The sequence below is a fragment of the Arabidopsis lyrata genome, assembly GCF_000004255.2.
Source record: "Arabidopsis lyrata subsp. lyrata unplaced genomic scaffold ARALYscaffold_1, whole genome shotgun sequence".
In the NCBI taxonomy this organism is placed as follows: domain Eukaryota; kingdom Viridiplantae; phylum Streptophyta; class Magnoliopsida; order Brassicales; family Brassicaceae; genus Arabidopsis; species Arabidopsis lyrata.
In genome coordinates, this window is record NW_003302555.1 from 15,857,857 (window position 1) to 15,876,980 (window position 19,124).

The window sequence follows — 19,124 nt, forward strand, 5'->3', positions numbered from 1 at the left end:
TAAGAAATTCGGTCGGTTTGTTTCTATTCTCGGTTAATTTCGGTTTTGATTTTTTTTTTTGTAATTCGGTTAAATTGGATATTTCTAGTTAAGTTCAGGTAATTTGGTTCAGTTAAATTCGGATATCGGTGAAAACCGATCTAATTTTGGTATAATCTAGTTATTAAAAAAAAAACAATCACCCAAGAAACCGATCGGTTCGACCCAACCCAATCCAAAATTCTTGGATAACCGAACCCAAATTGAAATTAGCCGATCGGTTTTGCCAAGAGAATCGAAACCGAACCAAAAATCTAGGTTCAGTTCAAAATCCAAGCTCCCAATTTTTAATTGGATTTTCTTTTCCAAAAGTTGTGTTGTGGATTTTATCATTACTGGACAGGGTAGCATAGAGAGATGTTGATGTACATAGAATAATCTAAAATACAGCACAAAATTGACAAATCAAGTGGCTACACATCCAAAAGTTGCTCTTCTTATCCAATCTTTTGCAAATCCTGTCTCTTTATATATATAATAACAAAAGTGCACATGATAAGAGAGCAGCTGCATCAACTATATGGAAAGCCTTTTGTTTTCTGCAACCAATCTTTAACTTCCAATGGGTCACATGATTGTGCACATACAGCTTTTTCCACTTCCATGATGAAACTCATCGTCTGATTCATCAACTTCACTGCAAATTCAATCAGATCACAATGTTTTTGACAAGTTCACCATAAAATGGAATCGTAAAAGAAGCAATGATGATACTTGGTATACGTATGAGCAAGAGAAAAGAAAGACGAAAACGCGAATGATTACACAATTTCAACACAACTAACTTCTTAAGAACCAAAAAACCATTGTGGCAAAGAATAATCATAACTAGTCTACTAAAGGAAGTTATGAGTAGTTTCTATTCAAGAATGAGCTACAGACTTTGTGGATCTATTAAACTGTTGCTTATTCATGATCTAGAGTGTTATTAATAGTACATCTCACTCTACTACACTGGGAGCTTAAGTTTACATGGAAGATTGCGGTAAGATCATGATAAAAGATGTTCCCAAAATCATTTTAACCAGCAGTTTTTTTCCTATGAGATGTATCTGCAGTTATGGAAAACAGGTTATTCCCTACTCCAACATAAACCAGAACTTACATCTGCTAGCTACACATGGAAAGATTGATCAAACCGAATCTACTATCATAAGAGAAAGCATCCATACCTAGGCTCAAATTCTCTGACCTCAGCAATCTCAATACCACAAGTATCAGGCCACTGCACTTTCCTTCTATCTGTATGATCCACCACACCATCTCTACTCACATCATCATCACCAATCACAACATCGCTAAATGACCGCTTCTTCAAGCTGCTTTTAAGTGCAAACCTATTAGTAACTTCACAATTATACTCCACACTCGGTGCCACTGCCTCATCCTTCTTCCCCTCGCGATAAACCGAAGAGTTAGACGGGCTGACTCGAATATCAGATGGACTTTCAAGTTTTTCGGATTTTCGACCAAAACATATAAGTGAAGTGCAGGCACAAGAGAGCCAATTCTTAGACGAATCTAACCGAAACCCGGTATCAGATTCTTCAACCACTAAATGATAATGGTTCCATTGTGATGATGAGACCTTGATAGGCTTTTGTTCATTCTTTTGACCTAATAGAAGAAGGGCTAAACCATTGCTATAACCAGAAGCTGATGAAGAGAAGAATCCTCCTCCTTCTGCTGCAAATAACATTTCCAATAATGTCTCATTTGCACATTCCAACAACAGTTTTATTTTTTGTACACACACTTCAAACCCCTAAACCAAAGTTCATAAATCAAAATCATTAGTTGAATCATAGTTATGTAATTCGACTAAAAAACCCAGAAAACAGGAAAAAGAAAGAGGCTTGATTCAGTATCAGAAACTAAATCTATGACAAGTTCAAGATAATGCTTTGGAATCTAAAAGACTTCGTAAGTGTGATTTATCTTCAGATTTAGAAAAATAAATGATTTTTGAGATTGGGTAATTAAATGGAGAAGAAACGAGGATGGTGAAGATTCACCGGATGGATCTGAGAGACGTACCGGAGAGAATGCCGGCGGCAGCGTAAAGAGAGTAACGGCGAGACAGATAGTGAGAGGAACGAGAGATTTGAAAAATTGATGGGCCTTGTTGGTTTGGTTTCCTTTGTGATGGAAAAAGCAAAGCACATATAATAATCTTTTACTTTTATATATAATAATATTAGATTTTTACAGTTTTAATTTAATATTAAAATTATATGATTTTGTTATAAATAATTACTTTATTTTATAGTTTATATAAATATAAATAATGGAGAAAGAATTTATATTTGCAGAAAGATCAGAATACTGAAAATAAAGAGATGAGAGAGAGATTATTACTTCTCTTCTAATTGAAGCAATGCGAATTGTGATTTTACAACGAACGAATTCGATCGTTTATATAAACGTAAAAAGTAAATTATTATGCGTACATAGTGACGTGAACTTCATATTAACGTAACGTTTAACGCATGTGTATACGTATATTATTGACATTTACGTTTGCCTCTTTTGTTGACTTTTACAATAGATTTAAAATTTTAGTGTGGTTTAGAAAATTTTTGGCACAAATATGAGCTTATTATCCCTTCCATAATGATTCAAAGGGACAAGATCAGTTATTATGGAGCCAAGGCATAGATGATTTCAGACCACAATTCTTGACTCTACATATGTGCGATCAAATTAGAAAACACTTTGTTATAATAACAAAGTGGTAGTTTGGCCAAAGGATGCCCAGTGTGGTTTTTCTTTTACTTTGTTAGCTATGCATAATCGACTATCGACGAGTACTCGAATGCGTGGTTAGAGATAGCTATAAACATATGTTTTATGCGATGAATCAGATGTATGAAGATTGAAGAGATCATCTCTTGTTTGCCTGCCTATTTCCTAACATCAAACGACAATTTATCTCATATGATGCTATGATTCACCGGAACGGATTCGATCATCATACTAGCAAATTCACAAGCTAATCCGTAATCAATATCTTATCTCGATTGCACTATATTCTCGTGTGTTCGTGACAAGTCCGACCCTGCACTAATTTGTAGGATACATTTGTATTGAGCCTCATATTTTTGAGGCCCATTTTTGTGGAGAATATTCTTTTTTTTTAACGCCCCAAAATTAGCAAAAAATAATTTCAAAATTAGCAGAAAAACCTCATAATTAACAAAATACTCCTTAATTAGTAAAAAACCTCATAATTAATAAACAATGACGAAATGCAGTGCGAAGTCTCACATTGGAGTCAGGCGAAGTCCTTACTGAACCGACAGCGATAAAAGCTGAAGCAGCCCGTCATTTCCGGGATTTCCTTCAGCGAGAGGTTGACGACTTTGACGAGATTCCACTGGATTCCCTAAGAAGCTTGCTGAACTACAGATGCTCCTCCTCGCGCTGTTCTGAGCTAGTCTCACCGGTGTCTAGTGAGGAAATTCAAAAAGCTCTGTTTTCACTGCCTTCCGGTAAAGCATGCGGACCGGATGGATACACAAAGGAGTTTTATGTTGCAGCCTGGAGTGTAATAGGGTCAGACTTTGTGGTTGCAGTGCAGTCTTTCTTCCTCTTTGGCCAAATGCCGCGTTCGGTTAATGCTACTCTCCTTGCTCTTATTCCTAAAAATCCAGGAGCTGCCTCCTCCACGATAAAAGATTATAGACCGATTTCCTGCTGCAACATGTTATATAAAGTGGTATCAAAGATATTGGCCAACAGATTAAAGCTGCTCTTACCGGATTTTATTGAGCCGAATCAAAGTGCGTTTGTTAAAGGGCGATTACTATTGGAGAATGTTCTTTTAGCTACAGAGCTTGTGAAAGACTACCACAAGGAATCGATTGCCCCTCGAAGTGCTATAAAATTTGACATATCGAAGGCTTTTGACACGATACAATGGTCTTTTATTCTGTCTATTTTTCAGGCGCTAGGGTTCCCGGAAGTGTTTACTAGATGGATTAATGCCTGCATTTCTACCGCCTCATTCTCTGTGGTTATTAATGGCGAGCTTGAGGGTTTCTTCCCAAGTAGTAGAGGGATTCGTCAGGGCTGTTCTTTATCCCCGTACCTATTCGTAATGGTACAAAATGTTCTATCTCGGCTTCTCAATTGTGCAGCATCCCGTAGCGCCATAGGCAGACACCCTCGCTGCGATCATGTTCATGTCACTCATTTAAGTTTTGCCGATGATATTATGGTATTTACTGACGGGCGTCCTTCCTCTTTACAAGAAACCATTCGGGTCTTTGATGAGTTTTCACGGATGTCGGGTCTACATATTAACACTACCAAGTCAGCGATCTATGTGGGTGGGAGAATAAATAATGCATTATTGGAAGCTGCTGCTTCTCATGGCATCCCCAAGGAATCTCTCCCTATTCGTTACTTGGGATTGCCACTCACAACAAAATCTATGACGGCACATGACTATGCACCTCTTATTGACAAGATTCGTTCTCGGTTTCTCTCATGGACCAATAAGCACTTATCTTATGCGGGACGGTTGCAGCTAATTTCTTCGGTAATAGCTAGCATTTCCAATTTCTGGTGCTCTGTTTTTCGATTGCCGGCAAGATGTTTTGAAGAAATTGAACGGATGTGTGGAGCATTTCTTTGGTCGGGTAATCCTAATGTCTCGACGAGGGCTAAAGTAGCTTGGACGGAGGTTTGTAAGCCAAAGGCGGAAGGAGGTCTGGGTCTGCGAAGATTGCGTGATGTTTCTCGTGTCTTTGCTTACCGGTTAATATGGAGGTTATTTACACTATCGGGCTCTCTTTGGGTGGCTTGGACTAAGACAAATTTGATGAAGGGTGGGTCTTTCTGGTCAGCTCCAAGCTCAACTCTGGGTTCTTGGATTTGGAAAAAGCTTCTAAAGCTTAGGGAAGACATCAAACCATTCATTCGCGTGGAGATTGGTAATGGGGACACTGCGTCTTTTTGGTTTGATTCATGGCTGCCGCAGGGCTGCTTGTTCGCCATTATTGGCCCCGCGGGACCTCGACAATTAGGTGTTCCACTACACGCAACAGTCAAGGAGGCGACAGGCCCCCAAGGCTGGAAACTGCACCGTACAAGATCAGCCTCTCTCTACCCACTCCTGCACGCCATACGAGCTGCCCCTATACCTCATGTCTCTCGAGGTACGGACCGGTTTCTATGGAGAGTTGATGTGAACGCCTTCACGGACCAGTTCCAATCCTTTAAAACATGGAAACAAGTTCGGGAACGTCACCAACTAGTGCCCTGGAGAAATCTCATTTGGTTTGGTCAAGGGATTCCGCGATGTGGTTTCATCTCTTGGCTTGCAATCCAAAACCGTTTGTCAACAGGGGATCGAATGCGCCTATGGGGACAACATCAACCATGTGTGTTCTGTGGTGAAATGGATGAAACTCGCGATCATTTATTTTTTGCGTGTCCGTATTCCTACATGCTTTGGTCATCGCTAGCCGGGAAACTGCTTCGCCATAATTTAACTCCGGACTGGGAAGAGACAGTGGCTGCAATTCGGAGCCATACGGGAGACAAGCTTCGGGACATACTGCTCCGGCTATGCTTCCAGGTTAGTATTTACGTGTTATGGCGCGAACGCAACACTCGCATCCACAACAATGGAGGTCTGCAAATAGCTCAATTGATCCGCCATAGTGAGAAGCTGGTTCGTAATAGAATCTCATCATTGGATTACCCCATCAAGCCATGTCTACGACTGTTGCTGCAACGGTGGCTCATGGTTAAGCCATAGAAGACTCCGGGTCCTCTGTTTCTTCTACGTCACAAGCATGCTCTGTTTTTTTATTCTCTTCCTAAGCTCTGTTGTAGTCTATTTCTTTTTAACAATGTAAATATTTCCCACTTTGAAATATAAATTACACATTTCAACAAAAAAAAAAAAAAGTTTTAGAAAAAATAATAAATAAAATTTATGAATGTCTCATAATTAATAAAAAAAATAGCAGTTTTTATTTTTTAAAAAGCCCCAATCTTTTTCGTATTTGGTCTTGAATTTTACCGGACCGGTACTACTAGTAATCTACTCCATAAATGGTTTGCAGCATCACCCCTCTTTATGGGAAACATCTAAATCACAAACTTTGTTTCTTTGTTTTTGTTTTGATTTACAACCACTAGTTTGGCTCTGGTTTTCGCTTTCTCTTTAACTTCCTTACTACAATTTGTACATCATTATGTTTTGGCTCCATGATCAATGAATTAATCATTTAAAAAAAAACAAAACAAAAATACAAAAACAGTTCTCGCACTCCAGATTAGGCATGGGCGTTCGGTTATCGGATCGGATTCGGATCGGTTTTTTCGAATTTTGTTTTTTTGGATATAGATTCTAATATCCGTACGGATAATTATAGAATTCGGATCGATTTCGGTTTGGATATTTCGGATTTTGGATCGGTATGGATATGATATTCAATATCCAATTTAACCAAAAAATCTAAAAATAATCTGAATAATCTGAAAACCGCAAAACAAAACTGAATTGACTAGTTGAACTAACATGAAACCATATCAAACCATAGAGTTTCGAAACCAAAATGAGACATAAAAGTATAAAACCATGCCAATACATCAAAGTTTTAAAACGAAAGTAAACCATAACATCCTAAAGAATAAAGAAGTAGGAAAATTAAGATTAGGGAAATGGATCCCGTATTACAAGGAAAATCGAAATAAGGGAAGTTGATCTCGTATTGCTAGGGACTGGAGTTCTAGAGGAGAATTCGGATGTGTTCGGATACCCATCGGATATCGGATCAAATCGGGTATTATCCGATATCCGATGGATATAAAAATCAATAACCGATCGGTTATTCTCTCGGATGCGGTTCGGGTTTTAATCCGATTTTTTCGGTTCGGATCCAGTTCGGATTTTTAGTTTCGGATTAAACGCCCAGGCCTACTCCAGATAATACATTTACATACAATAAATTTTGTAACTAAAATGTTATAATCGTGTACCTAATAATCATTTCATGCACATGGTCCAGATAAATGACATAGTTTCGTTCTTAAATGACTACTAAAGTGATAATCAAACATGAATTATATCAAACATATATATATATATATTTTATAAGAAAATTTTGGATTTTTGAACCAATTAAATCTCTCTTTATGATTTTGGCTCGCATTATACTGTATATGATCTCATGACTAAAAACATCTTTTAATATTTATTTGCACCAACACATATACTAATTAGATACGTTTTTAAAAAAACTGTGTATTCCAAATATGAAAATTGAGAAATAAAAACTTAAAAAATAAATAACAATAACGAATTTGCTTTAAACATTACTCTCTCTTCTCGCTCCACGAGCCCTACGCTTCCCAACTGCCTTTTTCAGATTACCTCCGATTTCTACCACTCTCGCCGGTGCTCCGATCATCTCCGCACGATTCATTTCCGATTTGCTATCTTCTTCCGTTTTTCTCCTCTCAAGGTAACTCCACGCCGTATCCTCCGATTCTCCTTCTTCTCTCTTCAATTTGTTTCCTCTCCTCAGATTTGATTTCAATCAGTGAATTGCTTTGTCGAGATTATTGATCTATCATCTTAGATCTAATGAAAAATTCGTTCCGATTCCAATCTCCGGTGCCGGATCCGATCTGATCGAAATTGGTCGAATCGTACTACATTCAAATATACTGTTGATTTGCGATCGCGATCGAATTCAATGAGTTTGAGGCTAGTTCTTGGTTTTACGATTTTCGATTCTGTGATAGCTTCATGACTCTTGATTCTTTTCTAGATTCTTTAGCGGAAAGTGAGTCTTCTGGAGAATGGGAGATTGAAGAAGTAAGAGATTCACTGATTGAGGAAGAGAGAAAGATCAAAAAATGGCTCCTGTGAGTAAAGCTGATAAGAAGGCAGCAGTAGATGCAGCTGCGTGGATGTTCAATGTCGTCACTTCTGTTGGTATCATCATTGTTAATAAAGCTTTAATGGCTACTTATGGTTATAGCTTTGGTAAGATGATCTCTTTTGTTCTTACTGAAGCCTTATTCTTTAAAACCTGAAGCTGTTCTTCTTACTTTTTGTGTTGCAAACTCGCTGCAGCTACAACCTTAACCGGTTTACATTTCGCTACAACGACTCTGATGACGATTGTTTTAAGATGTCTTGGTTACATTCAGCCTTCTCATCTTCCGTTTACGGAGCTTTTGAGATTTATTCTGTTTGCGAATTTCTCGATTGTTGGAATGAATGTCAGTCTTATGTGGAACTCTGTCGGTTTTTATCAGGTAATAGAGACACCATCTAGCTCTGTACCTTTGCGCAAAGAAAAACATCTTATCGCGATTTCATGGTGTTCTGTTTTTTGCGTGTCAGATTGCCAAGCTCAGTATGATTCCTGTATCCTGTTTGTTGGAAATGGTATTCGATAAGATTCGTTACTCCAGAGACACAAAGCTTAGCATAGGATTGGTTCTTGTGGGTGTTGGTGTTTGCACTGTTACTGATGTTAGTGTAAACACTAAAGGCTTTGTAGCTGCTTTCGTTGCCGTGTGGAGTACTGCTCTGCAACAATACGTAAGTGTTCTTAAAGCATTCGTGCTCTTACGAAATAACATATTGTTCCTTTGTTTAACACAAAACTAATAATGGTGTGGTTTTTACATGATGCAGTATGTACATTACCTTCAGCGCAAGTACTCGCTTAACTCATTCAACCTATTGGGACATACCGCTCCAGCCCAAGCTGCAACATTGCTGGTAGTTGGCCCATTTCTTGATTATTGGCTGACAGAAAAAAGAGTAGACATGTACGACTACAACTTGGTCTCAGTGGTAAGTGCCATAAACCTCAATAAGTTACATCACCTAGTCTCATACTTGACTCTCCTCGCAAAACTAAATCGCGTCATTATGTCAATGCCAATAATATTCGGCACTACCTTATGAATCTTGTGATAGTCTCTTTGTATTTTTGTTGTTTGGTTCCAACCGTGTTTAGACTCAGCATACTGAGCCAAGCAGATTCCATATGAGTCTACCTTGTTACAATGCATTTTTTACTGAACTTAAGAACTGTTTCTCTATGCTCTCTTAAGGCCAGATCGCGTTGATCCCACACGGTATAAACTCATTTGAACCTAACTTGTTCTTGAATTCTGCAGCTGTTTATAACCCTGTCGTGCACAATAGCGATCGGAACCAACCTAAGCCAGTTCATCTGCATTGGGAGATTCACGGCTGTGTCGTTCCAAGTCCTAGGACACATGAAGACGATCCTAGTGCTGATAATGGGCTTCTTCTTCTTTGGTAGAGAAGGTCTAAACTTGCACGTGGTTGTTGGAATGATAATTGCAGTACTGGGTATGATCTGGTACGGTAATGCCTCTTCGAAGCCAGGAGGCAAAGAGCGACGAAACTATTCTCTTCCAACGACCCGTCAACAGAAACTTGGAGCTGCTTCGGATTCGGACGACAACGAAGACAAAGCCTAGTAGTAAGTAGTAAATTATCAGGAACATCACATAGTTACATCTCTGTTTTGAATTGTTCTTTTTTTTTAGTTTAATTTATGATTCTCGTGCTAAATTTTGGTTTAGTGCGAAAGAAAGCGATTTTTCTCATACAGACGATTGAGATTTTTGTAATGCATTTTTGCGGAATCAAGTTACATCAACGCACGGCTTCCCATATTGCAATAAGAAATTCATTTTTTTTTATCTAGGGTTGTTTATTACCGATAATCATACTACATGCTGCACATGCTCTTATGTGTTCAGGCCATCGGAAGACCAGTGGTCTGGTTATCTGACAAACCACCTAGACCCCTAGATTATTGTCTTGAAAAAACAGATATCTGTGTGAATATAAGTATCTAGATCTAGAGGTTTCAGAGGTACTGGTTGAAAATGCAAGAGAGTAAAACCAAAACTTAATCCAAAATATATTCTCCAAGGGAGGATGCTGAAAAATTGGAGGTGAGCTGCGTTCCTTATTTGCAAACTTAAATCAGCTGTTCTCGCTGAAGGACTTCCCGCAGGAGAAGCAGATACACAACTCATATCCATGGATCCTATCCAGGTTCTGTAAATCAAAGAACACTTCCCTTGTTATGGAGGTATCGATATCTTTGTCCATGGGTCCATTCCGAATTAGACTTCGTGGACCGAGGTCACGACTATTCAGCAAAGGAAACAGCAGATAAAGCATTGGAGGAATAGCTCTCAACTCAACCTGAACAAAAAGAAGAGGAGGATCCCTCACAAGCAGGGCCAGTAGTAACTTGGATCCCTTGTCACGATATTTTGAAGTGTAATGTAAGATGGCTTGTGCCCTGCCAAGACTCAACTGCCCTATGGATGCAGAAATAGAAGCCCTGCGATGGGCAGTTCTATGTTACAAATTTCGAGTTCAAGCGTGCCATTTTTGAATCCGATACTAAATGTCATAAAAGCTCTACTAACTCTGCAAGCTTGGCGCTCTCCAACCAATCTATTAAGACATTGCAAAGCTAAGTAAAGAACTTTGACACGGCCACTTTCACCTTCCAGCCTCGATAAAGTAATGACACAGCCGATAGAGTAGCAAAATTTCAATCTCTCTAAGCTCTTTGTTCCAAGGTTATACATTTGAGTACCAAAATGGTTACATCCATTTGTTGAGACAGATAAACCAAAGGAGTACGAAGAAGGTTACATCCAAATATATCAGTAGTTTTAAATTTGCACAATCTTCAAGTCCCTATTTTGACAGTATGTTTTTTAGTACTCATTACTCAACTTGCATCCTAGTAACTTGGAAGAAAAATTAAGCCAACTGAAAAATCATGCAACTAGAGAAGTGACACAAGGATCCAGTAACAAAATATTATCTTAAGAGTAATAAAACGGTAGTAAATATCTCTTATAAAAGACCCAAAGTCGAGTCGAGCAAAATTGTACGAATCACAAAACTTAAAATCGGTTCTTATCAATAAACCAACCCAGCTTCCACCAGCAACATTGGCTTAACGCTTCTTAGACACACCAACAGTCTTTCCTCTGCGACCAGTGGTCTTGGTGTGTTGTCCACGGACTCGGAGACCCCAGTAATGTCTTAGACCACGATGGTTTCTGCTCAGCGTAAGAAAATTTAAAACCATCCATTAGATAAAATCCAAGAGGACAGTGAGTTAATTATATGAATTGGGATCACTATGAATTTACCTGATTTTCTTGAGACGTTCAAGATCATCCCTGAGCTTCATGTCAAGGGCATTGGAGACAACTTGAGAGTACTTCCCGTCCTTGTAATCTTTCTGTCTGTTCAAGAACCAGTCTGGAATCTTGAACTGTCTTGGGTTTGCAACGATAGTCATGAGGTTGTCAATCTCAGCTGCAGATAACTCACCAGCCCTGAAGAGTTGAGATCAAAATTAGACACCAAATCCACTGGTAAGACAGCATATTGGTATACACATATATGTTGCATACACACTAGCTATTTTACAGTCAATATAGTTCCACTGACAATCAACGACTAATCTATCCGATGCAAACTAATTTCGATTCTGACTTTCTAAAGGTTGAATTCTGATTGACAAAGAATACCTCTTGTTCATGTCGACATCGGCTTTCTTGCAGACAATGTTGGCCAATCGCCTCCCAATACCTTTGATAGAGGTAAGGGCAAACATAATCTTTTGCTTACCATCAACGTTAGTGTTGAGCACACGCAAAATGTGCTGGAACTCCTCATTTGCAACCAGAGACTACAAACAGTAACAAATTCACACAATTACATCAAAATCAACAGGTTCGAGAGAAGAACAAAAGATACTTGGCTTTTCGATTCATGAAACCTAATATTTCCATTAGATATGGATTTGAACGGAAAAAGGCTAAGCTACTATTGTAGATCGATCGGAATCAGGAAATCGAAGTAATAAATCTGAGTTATATAGTACTTGTTGTTGAAGAAGAGATTAAGAGATAAGCGAAGGAAAGCGTAAACCCTAATTACCATTGTGAATTGTAGAGAAGAAGTGCCTGTGAAAAGATGGAGCTCTCGCCGTCTTCAAGCTTTCTCTTCTTCAGTATAGATACAACAGCGAAAGCTAGGGTTTTTTTTGGTTCGGTTTATATAGCTCATTTTTGGCTATAGAAAATACTTAATATGTAAAAGACTATTATACCCTTTAAAATTTCATTATTTACACTCGATCTTATAGTTGCACCAAATTTTGAATACTAAAAAGATGTTATAAAACATAACTCTTTATATATAATATTATTTTATGGTATGTGTATGAGCAATTATTAAGAAAGATTGAAAACGTAGAAAGAGAGCAATGCAATGAACAACTTTATAACTCATCTTCTCTCACCTTCTTATTCCATTCACTTTGCTCGTACAAGGCATATATATAGAGGGATTATAGAATGAATAAGCATTTAATAGCTTGGACACCAAGCTTTATACATTACTTAATTGAGAAGTAAAACAATATAGATAATCTTTAATAATGGATAATCATAAAGAGATAGATAATTGGATAATTATCTATCCAATTTATAACACTTTCCCTTGATTATCCATTACCATCAATGTATTGTGTACTGCCTCGTTAAAAACCTTATCATAGAAAAACCGTATAGGATAACAACCATGATAAAGGAAAAGAGTACAGTAACACAATCTCCCCCTGGAAAAGACGAACCTTGTTTTCTTCATAAGTTTCGTAGATGATGCATCTTGATCATTCTCTTCGTTCCTTATGATCTTGTCAATATATAACAAAGATTTTGGAAGAGAGATAGACTTTCACTTTGATGTCTATCTTTTGCGTGTTATTTGCTGTCTCGTTAAAAACCTTGTCATGGAAAAACCCAGTGGGATAAAAACCATGATAAGGGAAAAAGAGTGCAGCCACGCTCATCATCATATAACTCCCCCTTGGAAGCTTCATCTTCAAAAGATGCATTTTGAATGACGTAGCATGAAGTGCTTTTGAACTGAAACTGCCACATTGTTACTTGGCCGGATGTACTGAACATCAACTTCTTGCTTCTTCTCAGATTTTTGAGTGCATGAGAAGAATCTTGGAAGAACATGTCTTGTCATATCGATCTTGACATAGCTTCCTTTGAAATGGGCGACACATGCAACAATGTCTTGTTGTTGGCTCTTCACTGGTGCCTATATTGCTTGCTTATTATATATGTTGAGTGCATCAGTCTGAGCTATATAGATTCTCAACATGATTCATGGAGCGTAATAATTTTGGTATGGCTTGAACAAGCGATGACCAAAATTTGTTGTTGAAAACGCCACGAATTTGTTGTTTTGCGATATAATTTAGACAGATCTGATATAGATTCTCCATCTGCAAAACCAACTAAACCAAACTCGGAGTTTCTAGAATAAAATAAACCCAAGTCAATCGTACCTTGCAGATATGGAAGACACATTTGAACTCATTCAAGGTCTAGTCGAAGGAGATCAACTAATCCTGCAAGTAGATCAGTAGCAAATGCTAGGTATAATATATTCACTAGATATATAAATGCTCGTCAGCATTTATATATGCTAGCTACAATTCACAAAATATATAAATACTCGTCAGCATTTATATATAGTGTTTCATGATCTAACTATATAGAGTCGACTTTCCTTAGACGTGACTAATATAACATCTGTTTCTTTAGATGTTTGGTTGGAATATTTGGAGACACTTTTGTCTTTCCAAGATCTTTTATTCCAAATAACTCTTTAAGAGTTTTGATGATGTTCAAAAACATCATGCTTATAAGTTCCCAGGAATATAACTATGATATCATATATTTTTTAGGGATTAGTCCTACAGACATCCCATAAGGCGCAATTCAAGTCATTTATTCATCAACTCAATATCGAGTGATTTTGACAAAACCCGGCGCGACACACCGTCTTGTCTTAAGTATTATAATACTCTTTTGATGCTTGGACCATGTGTCCAAGAATTACTCGTTTCTTATACGAGATTAATATAGACTTGGCTGCGTCTTTGTTTATTGGCCAATATATATCTCTTTACGCTCACAGAGCGGAGATTTATGATCCTCATTAATTACAGTTGCGCGCTAGATCATTTTTATTGTCAACATTATGTTGTCTTTGGTTCCATATTTGCCGTAATGACATGGTTAATCGAGATCTCTTAATCATTATAAATGATTTTATTCAGGTACCTGGTTTCGTTATTAACCATGACAATCGGTCTTTTTACTCCTCTTTAGGAGTCTCTTTGCTCTTCTTGAGGAGTCTTTATGCTTCTCTTTAGAAGTCTATATGCTCCTCTTTTATTTTCGAGGATTTTCTTTATATTTGGAACCAAAGTTGTCTATCACGTTTTTATCGTGTTATAGACAATAATATGTCATCCGCCAGAGACATAATTTTGTAGAGCATTTTTAGCTAGGACAAGAGATTTCCTATGAACTTTAAGTTCATATGTATTTATACGAGGATCAATAATTTATGAAATCTCATCCATCAGCTTTTTGCATTTGATTTGCAATTTATTATTAATAGTGATCTATTTGAACTTTGAACTCTTACGTTCATATTTATTATAGTCATTTGTTAAAAGATCTTAACTATTCAATGATTCTCCCATAATGATGGGAAACTTTTATCATCAACAAGATGATATGCAAATCTTGCAATAGGCACATCTCTCATAAGATGGCTCAATATTATAGAGCAGAGACTCATCTCTAGCGTCTATATATATATTTCATCCTTTTAGGATGTTAATTTTTATGCGGTGCAGAGGAGCATTTATATATATCTCACACCCATATAAAATTCAAAATGAGAAATATTTGATTTCCAATCATGTATATATAACATGGGAGAAATATTTCTTATAAATTGTTGGCCTTGTATATAATCACTAATACATGCAAATCTGCATGCTCCATATAAAAATATGGAGATTAAATCACCATGAATCGTTTTTGCAATCTCTTGGATTTGCGTTATGAACGATTCTCTTAAAGCTCATTTTGAGAGTGAACATCATTTTTAGATGTTCCACTTTATCATAAAGTGATAAATTTCAGGATATGACTTCACCAGAGTTATCTCGCTCTGGGGTGTCAAACTCACTAAAATTTATCGACTTATTGTCGATGTGGGATTCCTCTAATTCTCCCCCTCGAAATGATAACTCTTCGAGTTCATTCATCTCAAATTGAATCCCACTTTAGGATCAACAACATATCCAATCTGGATCATGTATTTAATCTTAGATCCTTATAAAAATGTGGGACTTGTAATACCTCTTCTCAAGATGATGGCTTTTTAAACCTATTTAGCTTGGACCGAATCTTATTTTAGATTGGTTATATTCGGGGTTTAATTTGAGGTTTATTGAGGAAATCAATGAGCTTATTAAATTAAAAAAATGGCAATTTGGCCAAAAACCATATGATTCTGGAAGCATAGCCTACTACAGAATTAAAGAGAAGGTATGCAACCTTCTACTCGATATAATATAAAATAAATGAATTTAAATAAATTTAACATAAATTAAATGTTACCTCAGAAATATGGACGGAAGCATGCAGTGCTTGAATAAGCTTCTCTTTCTTTACATAAATTTTTAGTGATGTTTAATCACTCTTTTTGAGTTCCAATTAAGGTCAACAATATATACATGAGAATCCGAGAAGGATTTAAAGTTCCAGAGAGGCATTAGACTCAAAGTCTTATAGAAATATATACGGTCAAATTACAGCGATCACTTTACGGATTAAAATAATCAAGATGCATGTGGTGTAATCGTTTGATCGATTATTTATTAAAGAAAGGGTATGTTAATAATAAAATATGCCCTTGTGTCTTTATTTAAAAATCTCTTTCGAGTTTTAATCTTTAGATGTAGTGACAAGATGTCCAACGACATCTCTTTTATTATGGGAGAGCAATTCAATACATTGCATTTTGTTTTTCTCCCAATCAGGCCCTTACTGGCATTGATACATATCCTGGATTTGGATCATCATTATTAATTTCATTGTTATACCGGGAGGGCTTGACCAATTATACTATGCTTAAAGCATTAGTAAACTTCAGGTTTACTATTAAAAATAATTTTTGCCATCTTTATTTTGCATGATATAATCATACATATGCGTGTCTCCATTGTGGTCGAACATTCGATACCACATTTATTTATAGTCTCAATATAATAATTACAAAGATAAATGTCTTTGAAACTCCAAGAGTTTCTTTGAGACTTTGGAGAACACGAAGCATCGATTATTATGAATCTGATGTATTTGGAAGTCGAGAGACTAGCTTATCTAAACCTTCCAATTATTTTGCACTGTCTAAAAATATATTGACACGTGCTTTATATATTCTCATAAGAGAATTATACTTTTGATTTTAAAGACATATTTCAAAGTCTTTAAATCTCATATAACACATATATTTATTCTTTATGAATAAAATAAATAAAAATAATTAAATACATAAATTCATAAAATTAATAATATAGAGACCAAAGCCTTATTATACAAGAATTCAGGAGGCATCGCCTTCCATTAAGAATTCAATAGGCATAGCTTTCGTTGGATCGTAGAGAAGGAGGCAGAGCCTACCATATATATCGATTAATCCGGAAAAAATATAAATTTTCATTTGATCGTTAGGAAGGTAAAACCTACCATATATGACGATCAATCCGGAAAAAGCATAGCCATTCATTTGATCGTAAAGGAGGCATAGCCTACTATATATAACGATCTATCCGGAAAAGACATAGCTTTTTAATTGATCGTGAAGGAGGCAGAGCCTACCACTTATAACAATCAAACCGGAAAAAAAAGAAGCATAGTCTCACGATGTCTAAAATAATTATGTTCTATAAACATAAACAAATTAAATAATAGAAATTTTTACTTACCTCGTAAACTCTCAAGCGGTAAAGACATCGTGCTGATAACGTGTTATAAAACATAACTCTTTATATATAATATTATTTTATGGTATGTGTATGAGCAATTATTAAGAAAGATTGAAAACGTAGAGAGAGAGAGCAATACAATGAAAAACTTTATAACTCATCTTCTCTCACCTTCTATTCCATTCACTTTGCTCGTACAAGGCATATATATAGAGGGACTATAGAATGGATAAGCATTTAATAGCTTGGGCACCAAGCCTTATACATTACTTAATTGAGAAGTAAAACAATATAGATAATCTTCAATAATGGATAATCATAAAGAGATAGATAATTGGATAATTATCTATCCAATTTATAACAAAAGACTATTATACCTTTGTTTTATTTTATTTTTTTAACATCTAGCTTTCTTTATTAATTCATATTAGAGTTATACAGATAGTCAACCAGCCAAAATTGGTGGTGAATTAAAAATATGATACAACTCATTCATTTCCAAAGCTTGTCGAGCCATCCTATCTGCTGCATCATTTTTCTCCCTGTTTACATGTCCCAACGATGAATGTGGTAGCTTCGACGTCCAAACACGAATGTCGTATAGTAGAGTACTTAGGTTGAGATGATCGCCTCCCTTGTTAATCAAATGGTTGAGCTCTAGGTTGTCTCCCTCGAACCAAACATGTCGGAATCCATGAGCCTATGCAACTTGAAGAACATGTAAAAATCCCAAGGCTTCAGCTTGAAGAGCCGAAGTAGAGGATTGAAGTCTCGCACAACCGGAGAGAATGACTTGACCACGACAATCTCTGAAAATCCATCCCATATTTGTAAATGATCATCCTTGAAAAAACCCACTGTCGAAGTTGCACTTGATCCAACCGGTTGGAGGAGGAGACTATTAGAATATGGACTTCCAACTCAAAACCAATTGGCAATGAGTGGAGAGGTCCATATATCTTATATACTAGTCAAGCTCCATTGTCCTTTCCAATGTGGGATAATATTATCCCTAATACGCCCCCTCGAGATGATGGCTCTAGCCATTGATCTCGGTATGCTAGAGCATGGATCGGCGGGCTAACTATTGGGCCGGGCCGATGGTGGATTGGATTTGGACATGTACGGATCGGGCTCTGATACCATATTAGAATATGAGCTTCCAACTCAAAACCAATTGGCAATGAGTGGAGAGGCCCATATATCTTATATACTAGTCAAGATCCATTGTCCTTTCCAATGTGGGATAATATTATCCCTAATAGAGACCACTGGCCGTCTCTGTTTCTTCTTCTCGGAGGTGGATCTGTCGATGTTGATAAAGTCCTTGTCTCTTCTTCTTGTTCTTGAGTTGCTGCTATCCAATCATTAACATCATGAATCCCTTTTTGAGCTGTACTCTCTGGTCTGCGATTAACTTTTTGGAAGAGAAAATCATTCCTTGATTTCCATATCCTCCACATTATCCAAAAAGGCAGCAGTTGATTATGAAGAGGTAGAGACTGAATCTTTCCCATCTAAACTATCCTATGAAGATTATCCTCAAAATCACCAAGAGGAGTTACATGGTGATTGATATCAATATTGGCACATCTCCACACTGCTTGAGCGTGAGGGCACATAAAGAGAATGTGGTTAGTTGTTTCTTCATCTAAGCAACATCTTTGACATATCGGGTCAGCGAGTATGTTTCTTGTTCGAAGTTGAGTAGTTGTAGGTAAAGCTTCTGATAGACATCGCCAGAGAAAATGTTGAATCTTTGGGGCTAGACGAAGCTTCCATATCTCATTTTTCAAATCAATGGATCCTTTTGGTGGGTGGATGATCTCTTCTTCCGGTATTTGTAAATGAGTTGCTACCCAATAACCCGAACGAACTGAGTATTGTGCTGATTTAGTATAAGCCCATTCATAGGTATCATTCGCAGCATATTGAGATAAATAAAGTTCAAGCGCAAGCTGTTGATCTTCCGGATTAAGGACTCCTTCAAAGATCACCGGATCCCATTCTCGTTTATTGATCTTCCAAAGATCCGCCACTATCATTTCTATATCAAGGATCGGACCGTTTGCAGGCCTTGGTGGCAAGGTTGGCATCCAGGGATCATCCCATATGCGGGTGCTTTTTCCATCCCCAATACGCACTCTTAAACCTTGT

At 37.1% G+C, this 19,124-nt stretch overlaps 3 protein-coding genes across 4 annotated transcripts; 1 reads left to right on the forward strand and 2 right to left on the reverse strand.

The window, feature by feature from the left end:
• Positions 1 to 371: 371 nt before the first annotated feature.
• LOC9329860 lies at positions 372 to 2,176 on the reverse strand. The gene is made up of 3 exons (XM_021012861.1): positions 2,077 to 2,176; positions 1,212 to 1,804; positions 372 to 676 (listed from the first exon to the last, which is right to left on the reverse strand). The coding sequence occupies exons 2-3, from the start codon at positions 1,736 to 1,738 to the stop codon at positions 607 to 609; spliced, it is 597 nt and encodes a 198-aa protein (XP_020868520.1). The 5' UTR covers positions 1,739 to 1,804; positions 2,077 to 2,176; the 3' UTR covers positions 372 to 606.
• Positions 2,177 to 7,326: 5,150 nt separating this feature from the next.
• Positions 7,327 to 9,753, forward strand: LOC9329861 (UDP-rhamnose/UDP-galactose transporter 6). Of its 2 annotated transcripts, none has more exons than XM_021012850.1 (6): positions 7,327 to 7,520; positions 7,839 to 8,047; positions 8,138 to 8,322; positions 8,411 to 8,611; positions 8,708 to 8,869; positions 9,199 to 9,753. In XM_021012850.1, exons 2-6 carry the CDS (start codon positions 7,918 to 7,920, stop codon positions 9,526 to 9,528), a joined length of 1,008 nt encoding a protein of 335 aa, XP_020868509.1. In that variant the 5' UTR covers positions 7,327 to 7,520; positions 7,839 to 7,917; the 3' UTR covers positions 9,529 to 9,753. The 2 variants fall into 2 exon arrangements, with proteins under 2 accessions (XP_020868509.1, XP_020868508.1); XM_021012849.1 differs by having other exon boundaries at positions 7,353 to 7,520; positions 7,830 to 8,047.
• A 1,087-nt stretch (positions 9,754 to 10,840) lies between these two features.
• Positions 10,841 to 12,141, reverse strand: LOC9327134 (40S ribosomal protein S18). Its single transcript, XM_002893754.2, has 4 exons — positions 12,035 to 12,141; positions 11,623 to 11,783; positions 11,239 to 11,427; positions 10,841 to 11,145 (listed from the first exon to the last, which is right to left on the reverse strand). Exons 1-4 carry the CDS (start codon positions 12,035 to 12,037, stop codon positions 11,040 to 11,042), a joined length of 459 nt encoding a protein of 152 aa, XP_002893800.1. The 5' UTR covers positions 12,038 to 12,141; the 3' UTR covers positions 10,841 to 11,039.
• Between the last annotated feature and the right edge of the window lie 6,983 nt (positions 12,142 to 19,124).